Raw genomic sequence first — 16,535 nt, 5'->3', positions numbered from 1 at the left:
GCTTGGTAACATTCTAATTAATATTCATAGAACGAGCTGGGCGCGCACATACGTCGTCTCATTCTCAGCCAATCAGATAGTCATATTGGGTAAACGTCTTTTTACGTAGTTAATATTCATTGTACAAAGCGTTCGCCATAGTAGGTGTCGTAATTTGACAGACGGAACGGGTCGTTCTGTCTATCATCCTCATTAAAGGCCGCTTTAAGGATCAGCGCGCGCTGGCTTTCCCTCAACTTTACCTCAAACGATAAATTATCTGACCTACAGATCAACATGTAAACATCAATGACGTGGTGAACGTCAACAGGCTGCACAACATTAAAACAAACATATTAATAAGCAGGCTGATATCATAGTATAATATACATTAATCAACAGGCTGGTGTCATGGTATAAAACAGTATTTTGTTGTATATGAAAACAATATTAATTCAAATAATTACTATTTATTAATAATAATTATGTGTGAATATTTCAACCTGACTGAAGGTTTTAAATATTACGGTTTTGAAGGACTATAAGAAGGGCGTGACCACGTCGGCTAAATGACCAATAGTAACGTGGGATGGTTTGCACTCTAGTATCTGATTGGACGAGGTTGTCCTATTGGGCGGGATCAAAAACGCAGAGCGTCATTATGACGTGTACAATGCGGAAATAAAAATAAACCAACATGGACCGCAGCGGTAAGTGCGATCACATCGACCATTAGTACTTTACTACAACCGAATCACTTCACAACTGTCAATTTACCTTTTTTATGAAATGCAACAGAATAAAAAAAGATAAACGCAATAATACAGGCATTTTGAAATAAACATCAAAATGATAACACCATGTTTTTGTATATCATGGTAAAACTATATTTTGTTTATGAACCACAACAATGCCATGTTTTTTGACAACTAGATTGAAAATACAATGAGTTTGTTGGACATTTAACATGATGATATTCTTCGGGGCACCATGGTACATGATATAAATATATAAATGCCATAGTATTACTTACAATTACAGCATCACACACGCAGTACTGCAAAGTGGTTCAAATAAACTTGAAAGAGAGCAGAATGTTTGCACTGGTGTTTCAGGGAAAGGGAATCTGTCTGCGGTGAAGCACGTGGTTCTGGTTCTGTCTGGTAAAGGTGGAGTGGGGAAGAGCACCATCACCACTGAACTCGCCCTAGCGCTCACACACGCTGGCAAGAAGGTGACATATCAGTGTATTATATTCTTCTCTATTCAAATAGATTCTGTTCTGCTCTATTCTATATTATTTTGCTCGATTTTTCTATTTTATTATGTTCTGCTCTCATGAATCCTGCTTTATTCTATTATATACCACTCTATTTTAATATATTCTGTTTTGCTCTGTTTTAAAATATTCTGTTTTGCTCCATTCTATTCTATTCGCCTCTATTTTAATATATTCTGGTTTACTCTTTTCTATTATATACCACTCTATTTTAATATATTCTGTTTTGCTCTATTTTAATATATTCTATTTTGCTCTATTTTAATATATTCTGTTTTGCTCCATTCTATTCTATTCTATTCGGCTCTAGTTTAATATATTCCGTTTTACTCTTTTCTATTATATTGCACTCTATTTTAATATATTCCGTTTTGCTCTATTCTATTCTATTATATTCTATTATATTATATTCGGCTCTAGTTTAATATATTCCGGTTTACTCTTTTCTATTATATTGCACTCTATTTTAATATATTCTGTTTTGCTCTATTTTAATATATTCTATTTTGCTCTATTTTAATATATTCCGTTTTGCTCCATTCTATTATATTATATTATATTCGGCTCTAGTTTAATATATTCTGGTTTACTCTTTTCTATTATATTCCACTCTATTTTAATATATTCTGTTTTGCTCTATTCTATTTTATTCTATTCTGCTCTATTTTTATATATTCTGTTTTGCTCTATTATATTATATTCTATTCTGCTCTATTTTAATATATTCCGGTTTACTCTTTTCTATTATATACCACTCTATTTTAATATATTCTATTTTGCTCTTATCTATTGTATACAGCTGTAATTTTTAATATTTAGTTTTGCTCTGTTCCATGACATTCTGCTGTGTTGTCCTGGCGTGAGTAGGTGGGGATCCTGGATGTGGACCTGTGCGGGCCCAGTATCCCGCGGATGCTGCGCGTGGGCAAGCCGGAGGTGCATCAGTGTGACGCGGGCTGGGTTCCCGTGTACGCAGACCCTCAGCAGAAGCTCGCGCTCATGTCCATCGGCTTCCTGCTGGAGGACTCGGATGAGGCCGTCGTGTGGAGGGGGCCCAAAAAAACAGGTCTGACCTTGAGTTGAGTTTTTGAACTTTGGTACCTGATGTGTTCCCGTCTCTTATCCCTCATCACTTCTCCAGCTCTGATTGGGCAGTTTGTCAGTGATGTGGCATGGGGCGAACTGGACGTTCTGCTAGTGGACACGCCACCGGGGACGTCAGACGAACACCTGGCCGTGGTCGAGAACCTGCGCAAACATAAAGTGGACGGAGCCGTGCTGGTCACTACACCACAGGTAAACACACACACACACTCACTCACTCTCTCTCTCTCTCTCACTCACAATCACACTCACTCACACACACTCACTCACTCTCTCACACTAACACACTCACTCTCTCACTCACACACACACACACACACTCACACTCTCTCTCACTCACTCACAATCTCACTCACAATCACACTAACTCTCTCACTCACTCACTCACTCACTCTCACACACACTCACTCACTCTCACACACACTCACTCACAATCACACTCACTCTCTCTCTCTCACTCACTCACACACTTACTCACTCACTCTCTCTCTCTCTCTCTCTCACACACACACACACACTCACTCTCACTCACTCACTCACAATCACACTAACACACTAACTCTCTCTCTCTCTCACACACACTCACTCACTCACTCTCTCACACACACACACACACACTCACTCTTTCTCTCTCACACACACACACACACACACACTCACTTTCTCACACTCACTCACTCACAATCACACTAACACACTAACTTTCTCTCTCTCACACACACTCACTCACTCACTCTCTCTCACACACACACACTCACTCACTCACTCACTCACTCACAATCACACTAACACACTAACTCTCTCTCTCACACACACACTCACTCACTCACCCACTCTCTCTCTCTCACACACACACACACACACTCACTCTTTCTCTCTCTCACACACACACACACACACACACACACACACTCACTTTCTCACACACACACACACACACACACACACACACACACACACACACACACACTCACTTTCTCACTTTCTCACACACACACACACACACACACACACACACACACACACACACACACACACACACACACACACACACTCACTTTCTCACACACACACACACACACACACTCACTTTCTCACACGCACACACACACACACACACACACACACACACACTGCTGAATAACATGCATAAACACCCTTTAAAATGTCAGGCAGTGTCTACAGGAGACGTGAGGCGCGAGATCACCTTCTGTAAGAAGACCGCTGTGAAAATCCTGGGCATCGTGGAGAACATGAGCGGCTATGTGTGTCCACACTGTTCTGTGAGTGTAAAAACACACAGCTGTACTGGGAAGTGCCTTAAACTAACCTAATAATCTTGATTTAAACTTTACACTGGCGGATGTGTGTTTTTCAGGAGTGCAGTAACATTTTTTCTAAAGGTGGAGGCGAGGAATTGGCCAAGCTCACCGGATCTGTGTTTCTAGGTAATGTGCTGATGATTGACCAACACTTCTGACTTGTGTTGTTCCAGTATTCACCACTCGATGGTGCACATCGTCTCATTGTGTGTTTAAATGCGTTTGAGTACAGGATAGACATGAGACCTGTGGATTTGTCAGTAAAAATGGAAGGGTTCAAAAGTCTGAGGCCATATTGAAGATCTGGGATTTCTTTCTGCCTGAAAAAAGCTAAATGTTTAAGTATTACCATACAAAAATTAAGACAAACTAAGAAAATAAGGATTATGTACTATTTTGAAGTCAAATGTACTTTTCAGTTTAAATGTAAATATAGTATAGTATCAAACGTAAATGTTTCTCATTATGTTGATTTTTCTTCCAGTGGAGTTCAAGATGCTCAAATCATTATTAACTCTATGATTTATTATAAACATGTAAAATGTATTTATTTATTCATATAATAATAATTAAAAATTCTTATTTGTAAAAAAAAAAAAAAAGATCAGATAAGAAAAATTATTTTGACTGTTGGCCTCAGACTTTCGGCCCCTGACTGCATACAGCAGGACTGTACATGACATAAGTCTGTGTCTGTAGGCTCAGTCCCGCTGGATCCTCTCCTGACAGCGCGTCTAGATGAGGGACGGGACATCCTGCAGGTGTTTCCAGAGAGCGGCACATACACAGCCATCAGTGATATAGCCAACACCCTCCTCAGCAGCCTGGAGCACACCAACACGGACTGAGAGGACGCGTCACATTCATGTTTCATGCGATGTCATTTGTTATGAGAGAATTTATCTGTAAATGTGTTTTTTCCCCTTAAATCTGGAGATATTATATGTTATTGGTTGGCAATGCGGTGCGTTTCATACTGGTGCAACTTTCAATAAAAAAAATACTAAATATTTAACAATTGGTGGTCTGTGTTTCTTGTAAATAGCTATATGTAAAAACAAAAACAAAAAGAGAAATTACTATAAACAATGGAAAGCAAATGAGGTGTTATTACATGTTCTTAACACAAGAAAAATGCCGTAACCTTTACCCATTTTTATGTTCTCCATCTTCATCACGAGGATCCCCTTTGGCCTGTTCTTTTCACAAGTAAATGATAGTATTTAGTCATAATATTTTTTAAAGACTTTTAAGAATTTAATTCTTTCTCTCATTTTAATCTCTTATATTTCGTAGGTCAAAGATAGTTTTAATTTTAGTTAACCCTCCTAATATCCCAAACACAAATAATTGAACAGTGTTACATTTAGCTTGAAATGGCAGTCCAGTGCAATTCATCAGCACTTCATTCATTAACCATAATTACACATGAATATGTACGTGAAATCGGCGTACAAAACGTTTTTACGAACAAACGATTCATCAATAACTTGATTCGTACGGTACAAGCACACAAAAGTACTCTGGGTGTCCTTATAAATGTGTTGAACGATATATTTAACTTGTTTTGAAGATATCACACTTATATTTGTGCGGATATTAGTTGCGCGTCGTGTAAAAAAAAAAAAAAAAAAAAACCCGTTGGCCGGAAAGCCCTTATTTGGCATGGTATGGGCGTGATCTATGCAAATGACTAATCTCGGACACGTGGTTGTTCATTTGGAATGTTCAAAATGAATTGACATTAGAACAGCGGTTCTCAACAAACTTCGTAGATGAGCTCAGGATGATTTAAGATAGTACAATTAGGCTTAAAGTGCACTTAATTAATTTACTGGTTTTATTTGGAAAGCACGCTTGCATCAGAAGCTTGAATCATAGAATGACTAAATGAATCGTGTTTAATTTATTTAATATAACAACAGTCCCAGATTCTGTGATTTTTTTGTTGTTGTTGTCATAATTACAGCAGAAATCCATGAGGAAATTTGGGGGCCTTTGAGTCAAAAACGTTGAAAACCACTGCATTAGCAATAACCAGATTTGTATGTGTGCGCGTGTATGCTAATAGAAATAATCCACATAATTATTAGTAAATGAGATTCAGTGTTTGATTGCGAAAATGCAAGTAATTTACACTAAAAATGGAGTGAAAATCGCTGTAAATCTATCCGTGAATTATTATCAAGGTCAAGGCTGAGGACTGCAAGGTCAGATACACAGCTGAACACGTTCACACGGTCCGTCTGATGATGAAAAAGCACTGGAAACATAGGCATATGGAAATGACACTTGTGAGACCCACGAGGGGCACACGCACACCTTTAATACAACCAAACATCAGATATACACAGGAAACAACCATAAATACACACACCAAGCTGAAATACTCCCCAACACTGCACTCAGAAGCGGAACACCGGCCAGTGCAGGTCTAGTCTTATATCTGTATATATTATATATAGAGATTTATGTTTATATAAATATCAATTCAAAGGATTTGAGGAGCTTCAAGTACATTTTCATGAACAATATCTCAATGAATAAAATCAGTGGAAAACAAAAATGGACGTTAACAAAAAATATTCCATTCCACATACAGATTCATCAGTGCGTTTTTTTTCCACTTCACAAACACTTCTTCATAAAACTCCCAAATCACGTGACAGGAAGAGACAGGAACCAGAGGCGTGAAGCGAGCGAAAGAGAACGTGTGATTGGATAACAGATCGATAGGCAGGAGGGGTGTGGGAAACAAACAGAGAATGAGATCTATTACATTATTATTATTATTATATTTTTTCTTCACAAACACAGGACAAAATCACTATATACCGCATTTACAAGAAATCAAAACTATCAAACTGGACGACTGTACACTTTCAGAGATAAAACCAAACGCAAAGCCTGTTATAATGTGTAGGATTACTTTCCTACCCCTCACTTCATCTAATTTAATTTCAGTTTAAGGTACCATTTATTTTCCCCCTTCCCACTTGATTTTTTGTTCCGCGTCCCCCGTCGTGCGGCCCGGCAGCGCTGCATGCGGACTGCCAGTTTATTTGGTTGAGAGAATCAGGGCTACGATGAGGCCGTAGAGACCCAGGACTTCAGCGAAGATCAGAATGAGGATCATGCCGACGAAGAGGCGCGGCTGCTGGGCGGTTCCACGGACGCCCGCGTCTCCCACGATGCCGATGGCGAAACCGGCCGCCAGCCCGCTCAGACCCACGCTGAGGCCCGCGCCCAGATGCAGGAAACTCCTGCCACACAGAAACAACAATCAGACGTCAGTTAAAAAAAAAAAAAAAAAAAAAAAGGATTAATAAAAAATAAAAAAATCATAAAATAAATACATTTATATATATATAAAAAAACTCTATTTAGCAAAAATGCATATATATATATAAAAATAAAAAAACATTTCAATACAACAGAACTAATCTTTCTACAGCGTCGGCAATACAGGGTACTACTATTGAAAACATTTTAGCATCGCAACAACCATAATATAATATAATATTTTTTAATATAATAAATCTGAATCTGTGTTTTTTTTTAGTATCATTGAAATTTTTATTAATATTTTGAATTGGTTTTAAGTTTTTGATATTGTGCCGTAAAAAATAAATCATATCAATATATATCATTGCTCTGTTGGGCCGAAACATTGAATCTCTCTATATTTTGTCATTGTTTTATAAAATTAATGCTATTGGTCATCCTTTACTTTACGTCTGTATGTGGGTTTTACAAATATTTAACCAATAAAAAAAAAAAAGCATTTAAAAGAGGTTGTGACTAAAGCCACTGGTTTAGTCATGATGATAGCTCCTCAAACTGATCCAGAGACAGACAAAATATATCTGTCATTTGCTGGTCAAAAACCTCGTAACTCAATTTGAGCTTGATTTTCATAAAATGTTAATATTATAATGACACGTACAAGTGTCTGACCATAGCTATATAAAGCCACAATACCAACTTCGACGACAGTGTTTAAAGGATAATTCCGGTATTTCACACCTTGAGTCTATATTGTAGTTTGTTTTGGATGAACAAGAGTGGTGGACAACATTTTTTTGACAATGGTTCCTCTCTCGAGTTTTTGACTATATAAGAATTGGCCATGGACCCATTTAACATTGGAGTCAATGGTCATGTCCGAAAATGTCATTAAAACAACATTTAACATTAGTTTTCAAAACTGTGCAACTCACCGAGTGATTAGTGATGTTAGTTGATGTTCCAGAAACAAAAAGTGTTGCGAAATACAGTTTCTGTCGTGTTTTATTCGTCATTTTGTAAAATCCCATTGAATTCTGTTGAAGGACTGAGTGCTCGTTAATATAAATGCGCTACCGGAAGTGGTCGGGAGTGTGCTAACGCTTCAGATTCAAATATTGAGCGGAAGTTACACGGTTGTGAAGTGTCTGAAAAAATAGTTCCACTACAGCAAAATAAACGGATTGGAATCATATATTGCGACGATATATTGTTTATAATCATCAACGAACACCACTAACCACTCGGTGAGTTTAACAGTTTTGTAAACGAACATTATTGGCTGTTTTTAATGACATTTTCGGACATGCCCATTGACTCCAATGTTAAATGGGTCCACTATTCTTTTATAGTCAAAAACTCGAGAGAGGAACCATTGTCAAAAAAATGTTGTCCACCACTCTTGTTCATCCAAAACAAACTACAATATAGACTCAAGGTGTTAAATACCGGAATTATCCTTTAATTAAATACGAGGTGTATATACACTCATTTTTTATTTCAATTTTAAGTTTTAAAGCTGAACTACATGAAAATGAGAAATGTTATGTTGACGACAAGCTGAAATATGCTTATTTTTTATTATTTAATTAAGTTTTTGTTCACTATACCAGCCCTGATCAGCCAGTTCTCTAGTAGTGCTCGTGTTGAACTCACTTGTAGAGAGTAATCTTGTCAGAGATGCTGTTGGCGATGAGGACGGCCACCACCAGACCGTATATAGCAATGATTCCCGCCATGACCACGGGAATGATGGACTTCATGATCAGCTCGGGACGCATCACAGACATGGCAGCGATACCCGTGCCGCTCTTCGCTGTGCCGTACGCCGCGCCCAATGCTACAGACACAGAGACAAGTCAGTTACTCTTTCTTTACTGCAGCCAAAAGTTGAACATTCACAGTTTTACAGCATGAATAATCTCGGAAACATTTGTATAATAAACGTATCCCTTTCTAATCTTTTATTTTGCCCTGTTGTGCATTATGGAAATAGTGTGAGGCAATTCCTCAGTGCGAAACCATTATAGTCACCTTCCTAAAATAATTGAAAATGAAAATGACTTGGGCAATTATTTTTAGAAAGTGACACTGTAACTTTTCCCATTTGGTGATTACATTCACTGTCGAGTGCTGCCCCCTACTGGATTTACCAGGTCACAACACACTGACACGACTTCAATAGCGCGCAGTAACGTAACGATATCGAAAAGAACAACAAAAACTAATAGAAGTTGGGAAATACCTTGAATTATATGGGGAAATACAAAATGATTGCTGATGTTAATTCAGTTGTTTGGTGTCAAATGTTCAGTGACTGAGGACGGTTAGCAACGACCTTATGTAGCCCCGCCCCTTTTCAGCGCTGCACTCGTTGTCTTTTGACTTCCGGTCTGTATTTTCACAGCAATTTTGCGTATTTATGAATGAACGGCTCGTTTTAAAATCTTCCCGGTCTACTGACATTTGTTAAGACATAACATTATAATCCTCATGATAACTTTACATGAAGTAAATCCTCTTCAAAAGCTAATTAGCTATGCCATAGAAATACACAGAGCGACCGTAAAAACGGAAGTTCAAAGACAATATTCTAAAGATGGCGGCGCGCTCATTTCCTTATATACTGTCTATGCTCATTTCTCTGGCGCATAAGGTCTAATAACTTACCGTGCAGTACAGACATTATCTTAATTTCATAATGTCCTTAAACATATCAATATTGTTGAGCACAATATGACAACAGTATGTGTGCGTCCGCTGTTTTTGTACATTTTATTATGGCTTTAGTTGATGTAAACCATGGTAACTTGCAATAACCAGTACAGATATAGAATAATTATCATATTATTGCACAATTTCTCAGTGCAGCATGACTCGGATCTCCTGCAATGTGTCCGTAATGTTCAGTAGTGAAATCAAAAAGGCAAAAACATGAGTAACATTTACAGTTATGAAGACAGACTGCCTGAGAAAAACTGTGTACTTGTGTTTTCAGAGGATTGTTAATTGTTTGCTAGGTCATTTATATAGTATTCTGAACTTTTCTTACGGCTTCACTTGTTTTATCACATCCAGAAAGATGAAAATAAATAAATCATAAATCTGACCAGTTCAACAAAAAAAGTTGAATACATGGATGGATGTTTTAGTGGTTTCAAAAACCCGAATGAGCAATAATAGTAGTGAAGATTGCATTAGCAAACGGCAATAACAGGTACATTTCCATTTTTATTGAGGAAGTTACTCACAATAATACTCATGTACCGTGGAGACTTATATAATAATTAAAGTACCGGCAGATATGTGGAACCAGGACACTAAACCAAGTTAGATGGGCTGTTTATTAGCAAACTGTTTCCGTGAATGCTCAGTCAGTATTTTGTGGCTGGCTGCGGTCGTGTGTGTCGTGTGTAGAGATAGTGTTAATTCTACAGACCTGCACACACACTGTTAACCCTCTGCACGTTACAGCGCGTTCATCCAGGAATCTTAGTCTAATCTTAGTTTCCGGGATTAAAGGGTAACCCTGCTGGAAATACCATCCGCATTAACCACGATTACAACTACTACTGCAGCACAGAATCACCCAAACTAGCCAATAACAGAGTGAGTGTGTGTGTGTGTGTGTGTGTGTGTGTGTGTGTGTGTGTGTGAGTGAGTGAGTGAGTGAGTGAGTGAGTGTGGTGTGTGTGTGAGTTAATGAGTGAGTGAGGTGTGTGTGTGTGTAAGAGAGTGAGTGAGGTGTGTGTGTGTGTGTGTGTGAGTGTGTGAGTGTGTGAGTGTGTGTGTGTGTGTGTGACAGATGGGCCAGTGCGATGAAGAGCTGAAACAATCCTTCAGTGTGCAGATGGCCACTGTCCAAACACACACTAGTTAAGACAAACTCGGCCTGCTCGGAGAACAACACCGAGACAGAATAAAAACAGGCTAGGCAGAATTTACCATTTTTACATCAATCAACGTTTTTGCAAAGAAAGACCAACTTGTTTCTGTCATGTTTCATTCATTATTTGCCACATCGGCTGCATTTTAGTAGAAATTAAAATAATCATAATAACAATGAAAGATGATAATGATTTAGCAATATGTGTCTTACAACACTTTAAAAGAAGTATAGCAAACTAGGCCTATATAAGCTCTATTAGTTTTAATATTTGATAGAAAATCTAAAAATGTCCATTAATTAAATTTCTGAGAGAAAAAAAGATGCCCAATATCATCTAAAGCAAGATATTCTAATAAAACATGCTATAGTTAACGTTTTTTTATTTAAAACCAACAAAAAATGTGCAATGTGTACGATCCATATTAACAAGATGGGGAGTTGATATTGCAACCAACACAAGGGGAACAAACACTTTTTTTTAATCAGCCAAAGTTATTTGCCGATACCAAAAATGTCAAAAAGGCCAAATATCGTCGATTAATCAGCTTGTATGATATCAGTATATTATGTAGTTCATCTCAACTAAAGATATGACATATACTCCTGAAGACAGTCTAACTGATACCATGTGTTCTGCTATACTACCCTGCTTTACTAAACATATAGGCCTACATTTATATAGTAAGACGCACCCTGAGAGAGTTATTAATGAGCACAGAGAGAACTGGGACATGATGCAAAGTCAGATGAAAGCGTATTAGCTTCAGCTCCGCACATCAGAAATGATGTGTGTGCATCACGTCTGTTAGTCACAACACTCACGAGTCGCCTTTTCCTCCAGTAAATATAGTGTAGATTAAATCATCAGAGTCTGAATGACAGGTGTTCTCGTGCCGTCAGGGAATCAAGACGAGCTTCTGACATAAAACACAAACGGTCTGGATCAACATCTAGTTTAGTCACGCCAGGAAATTAATGTTTGGGTTAAGCTCGATCAACAGCATTTGTGACATAATGCAGATTACCACCAAAAAAGATTTCAACTCATCTTTCAGTTGAACATTTTAATAAATCACAATTGCAAATGCATCCGTAAAGAAAGTAAATGCGTCCTGCACTTTAACATATTAGTTTTCACACATATAAGTGTTTTATTTGAGCTATAAAGAACGCAGAACATCCTTAAAAATCATGTCTTGTCACATGTAAAGTCAACGTGAAATAGTGAATAGTATAATAATTCAGAATAGTGTCGTCACGATACTAGGATTTCCAACAAGATACGATTCCTGAAATATTGATATTCGATAACTGCCATATATACTTCCGTACAGACAGTTTTATAAATTGGGTAATTTTGTTGCAATAGCTGACACACAGAAGAGGGAGGCTTTATTTTAATCATTGAACTAAATCTAAAAAAAAAAAAAGGAGAAGTAAACTGTCAATAATAAAATAAGAACAATGAAACAATTTGCAAACGATAGCACACAAACACAATAGAATAAAGAGACAAATTAAATAAATATGGCTTTAAGTTTTTTTAGGTGGGTCTAACAGTAGTATTCAGGTTAGAAATACTACAGAAATTAAAGTAATCAAATTAAAAGACTATACTGTGTTATTTTAGTGTAAAAAAACAGATTATTGCGTACAATTAGTTACAAAAGTCATTCAGCGAGTGTTTTGTGCTCTATTAGACTGCTGTCACTTTAAGAGCTTATGCAATAAACTGTTACACAACATGCGTTTTCTCTCAACTATTTACGTTCCAAATCTGACTGAATACTTGACAAGTCGGGCGTTTTGACCTAATATTGTATGTATTTTGACCGTTTAAGTGCAATGCGACACGAATAAAGAAGTCGATTAGGTACTCGAGAGCAGTTTGAGAGGCGGCTTTATGAGAGCGCCACTTACCGTATTTTCTGGACTATAAGTCGCACTTTTTTTCATAGTTTAGCTGGTCCTGCGACTTATAGTCAGGTGCGACTTATATATCAAAATTAATTCATACTGAGTCTGACTGACATGAACCAAGAGAAAACATTACCGTCTACAGCCGCGAGAGGGCGCTCTAGTTGGCGGAGTTGTTCAGAAGCGACACCGAGGATGAAGAGTTCAGAGTTGTGGAGTGAGATCGGGAGCTTGGTGAACTTGCTTACCGGTAACTTGCTTGTTGGACTCGCTGGCTAATGTTAATTTAGCCTATTCAGCCTCCCAGGTATATGTTCTTTATGCTAATGTGGAGCTGAAATACTGTTAATGTGTTACGCTAACACACCGGACTCTATTCAGCCTGTTGTTCTGTGTGCTATTGTGTAGTTGAATAACTTGCCTTTCCAGATTAAATGTCTGTTCTTGGTCTTGGATTTTGTGAAATATTTCTAAATAAATGCGACTTATAGTCCAGTGCGACTTGTATATGTTTTTTTCCTCTTCATGACGCATTTTTGACTGATACTCCGGAGCGACTTATAGTCCGGAAAATACGGTATATAGATCAATGATGCACACGCTTTTTATGTGAGAGCGAAACCTGTGGGAATGACTAAAATGATGCGCAATACTGCCAATACAAGCACTATTTAACCAAAGCAAATGAGACGAGTGAGTGACAGGAGGCGGGTGTGTGTCAATTCACCGTCAGAGAGACGGAGAGTGAGAACGCGCAGCTGGTGTCGCCGAGCTCGTTTTATCCACCCTGAAAAAACTGGATCATAGAAGAGATGTTATATTCGACAGTGGAGCCAGATGGATGAGGGGAGGAGCTGACAATAAGAGGGCTTGGTGATAAAATGTATGTAAAATGTATTGATCAGCTAAAATGGAAAGTTGTTTGAAAGGTGGAGCAATTTATGAAGACAACCATGTTTTTTTCAAGCAATAAGTGTGCAAAAAAAAAGGCCTGTTTCCAGAATGAATGATATCTATAATGATTATCATCTGTTTGTGTGGACGCTTGTATAGTTATTTTTATAGTCATTGTTATCGTGTTTGGCGCAAACAGGACCCATGACATTAATTATTTAATTAAATCAAGTCATTTATTATTTGATGTTTCAATTAATGGTAAACAGGACTCTGAGCGGCAGACAGCTTTATACTGTGTTTCACGTCGAAGGCAGCAGAATCCCTGGAATATATAAATAATAAATCAACTTCAGCTCTTTCTTATCTAAGCTTCGCTCTCATGTTCAGTGACAAACTGAAACCGGGAAGCACACTAAAGAAAACCCTTTACTCACAAAGACACGGATGAGAGAGACGTACGTTCTGCTGTTCTCAGTGCCGTTCTCATTAAGAAAGCGGTTCAATCTCAAATACACACGAAAAAATGGCCTGGCAGAGCATCGACTGACCTCACGTCACGACTGACCAGCACTGTACGCATTTTAAACAAACACACACCAGCTGCTGTGTTAGTTTGTTTGCATTTCTGACACTGACATACAGAGATAACAGAGATAAAGAGAGCAAACAGGATTGAAGTGCCGTCTAACAGTCCAGCAGAGAATAAGCAGCATGATGTCTTGTGCTGGAAATAAACACAGATGCTTTTGATGTCCTGGTGTCCCTCCCTACTGTAATGTGCACGTACATTTCAGTGTCGCACTATTCCTGCAGATTCAACCTGAAAATTTGTGGGGAATTATTGGGATATTTACCCATTTAAAAACCACCAGATCTAATGCTAAATGGAGTGAGAGTAAGATTTTTCGATCCGTTTCTGGATCGTCGTTCATCTTTGATGATGATACTGTGATCCTGTTCATCATCAATAGCACCCAAATTAAAGCGGTTTTAATTACTAAAAAGTAATATCTTAATATTATATTTTTCCGAACAACTCGCAGTTTGTGCAAGATTACCCAATAAATAGCCTAATTATATTAATATAGTGTGATATTAATGCACAACTGTCAGGCTGCACCTTAAATTCAATGTTTCAGGCTTTCAGCCTCGAAATCCAATCAAACCCGAGTAATGATCAATACCTGTGGGGGAAAAAACCTGTTTAAGATGTGAAATAAAACTAGATTAACCTGTTAAATAATCCCTTGCCATTTTATGTCCCTTGCATACAAATTATAATCTCTAAATCTACCCAAACCAGGGAATGAATTTTATACCATAGCTGGTTAAATCAAAGGCCGGTTGTATCTCTATAGTCTACAGCAACATTTGCTGGCATGCAAATTAATATATCTGACATTTTATGATCAATATGCATTGCAATAGTAGTGTACCAATGAGTAATTCTAATAATAAATGCAATATTTCACCAAATTTTCGGCTAGCACATGCATGGATTATGATCATAAAGACATAATCATGTGAAAGTAGATGTAAAGAATGTGTTTTATATAGAGGATATATTTTTTCTACTAGATTTAATTCGATACTAGGAATAATGGAACCAGCACTGACAGGATGGATTATAATCACGCAGACATTTTTGTTTTGTTGATCATTTATAAATGTTTAAAACATATTTTAAATAAACAAGTGTATCTATTTCCATATTAATAAGAGTAACTTAAATGATTTAATTTGAATAACATTTCCTCGCATTTCAAGAATAATGTGACCTCCACAGGGAGATCAAAGAATCATGACGAAATAATTATGCAAATATAATTCATGTACATGTTAATCAATAAATGTTTAATAAATGTGTTAAATATATTAAATCGAAATTTACCGCTGAAGACCATCGCTGCTGATGCGCCCATCACTGCGAAGAACGGCGAGTATTCAGGGCTTCCTGACGACATTTTTCTCTATTTGCACCTCAAATCCCCAATAACACCGAACTAATACTGCTGGACACAAGCAGAACCGTACAAATTGACGGGTATCGGGCTCTGATGATAAATGGTTTGATAGAGAACAATGGTTTTAAATCCCAATCAAATGATGGAAACTGCTTGTCACGTATCCTGTCGGATGAATCTGCGGTACAAAATGGCTGAAATGTCACCTGACACACCGGGTGGAAAATACCATTCGACTCCTGGAGGGGGAGGGGATAAATACAATTTTGGGATGTGCCGGTTTGCGTTTTCTAATAGAGACTGACAGCAAATGTAAAACTAAAATCGTCATAAATCGTTAAATATAAAGCATGTGGGTGCAATACAGAAGGTGAATAAAAGGTTTTGTTGTGTCGTGGTCTCCCCCATTTGTAGTGAAGATAGTGCGCGCCGCTGCGGGCTTTCCCTTTAATACTGAAGATGTTCAAATCCTTAGAATAGAAATCATGCGTTTATAATCTCGGTGTTAACATATTACACTCTTAAATGTATTCAATGTATTTCCTTTTATGTATTTCCAATATTATGTTACTTGTAATGCGTTATTTGAACGCGAAAGCGTTGTCAGGGTGCATGCATGGTAACTAACAATTCGTTTGAATGTGTAATAGTAACATGTAATTGTATTCATTATACTTTGATTTAATCTTTTCCTCTCCGTTGCTCTGTAATTTGCTGAGATACTCTTTGTAAGGGCGTAGGTTTAGCTACTATTCACATATTTTAAGGTATTTTATTATTTAAAAATATCATTTTGGCTTATAACGACTTCTGATTTCTGTAAAACGGCCTTCAGATATTCTATGCTGTTTATAATAAAGCTTCTTTATAATAAAGTGATATTATTATGTCACCCACGC

The 16,535-nt window shown here is 37.5% G+C and overlaps 2 protein-coding genes across 2 annotated transcripts; one reads left to right on the top strand and one right to left on the bottom strand.

Annotated features, from left to right (window-relative positions):
• The first annotated feature begins 651 nt into the window (after positions 1 to 651).
• On the top strand, positions 652 to 4,698 carry nubp2 (nucleotide binding protein 2 (MinD homolog, E. coli)). The gene is made up of 7 exons (XM_079600965.1): positions 652 to 689; positions 1,095 to 1,213; positions 2,126 to 2,324; positions 2,400 to 2,554; positions 3,535 to 3,645; positions 3,741 to 3,810; positions 4,384 to 4,698. Exons 1-7 carry the CDS (start codon positions 677 to 679, stop codon positions 4,530 to 4,532), a joined length of 816 nt encoding a protein of 271 aa, XP_079457091.1. The 5' UTR covers positions 652 to 676; the 3' UTR covers positions 4,533 to 4,698.
• Positions 4,699 to 5,976: 1,278 nt separating this feature from the next.
• On the bottom strand, positions 5,977 to 15,876 carry atp6v0cb (ATPase H+ transporting V0 subunit cb). The gene is made up of 3 exons (XM_079602049.1): positions 15,564 to 15,876; positions 8,626 to 8,809; positions 5,977 to 6,947 (listed from the first exon to the last, which is right to left on the bottom strand). The coding sequence occupies exons 1-3, from the start codon at positions 15,634 to 15,636 to the stop codon at positions 6,743 to 6,745; spliced, it is 462 nt and encodes a 153-aa protein (XP_079458175.1). The 5' UTR covers positions 15,637 to 15,876; the 3' UTR covers positions 5,977 to 6,742.
• Positions 15,877 to 16,535: the final 659 nt, after the last annotated feature.

This window comes from Phoxinus phoxinus (assembly GCF_949152265.1).
Source record: "Phoxinus phoxinus genome assembly, chromosome: 24".
Classification (NCBI taxonomy): domain Eukaryota; kingdom Metazoa; phylum Chordata; class Actinopteri; order Cypriniformes; family Leuciscidae; genus Phoxinus; species Phoxinus phoxinus.
Note: the sequence above shows the minus strand (reverse complement) of the source record. Positions and strands in the feature narration are given on the sequence as shown.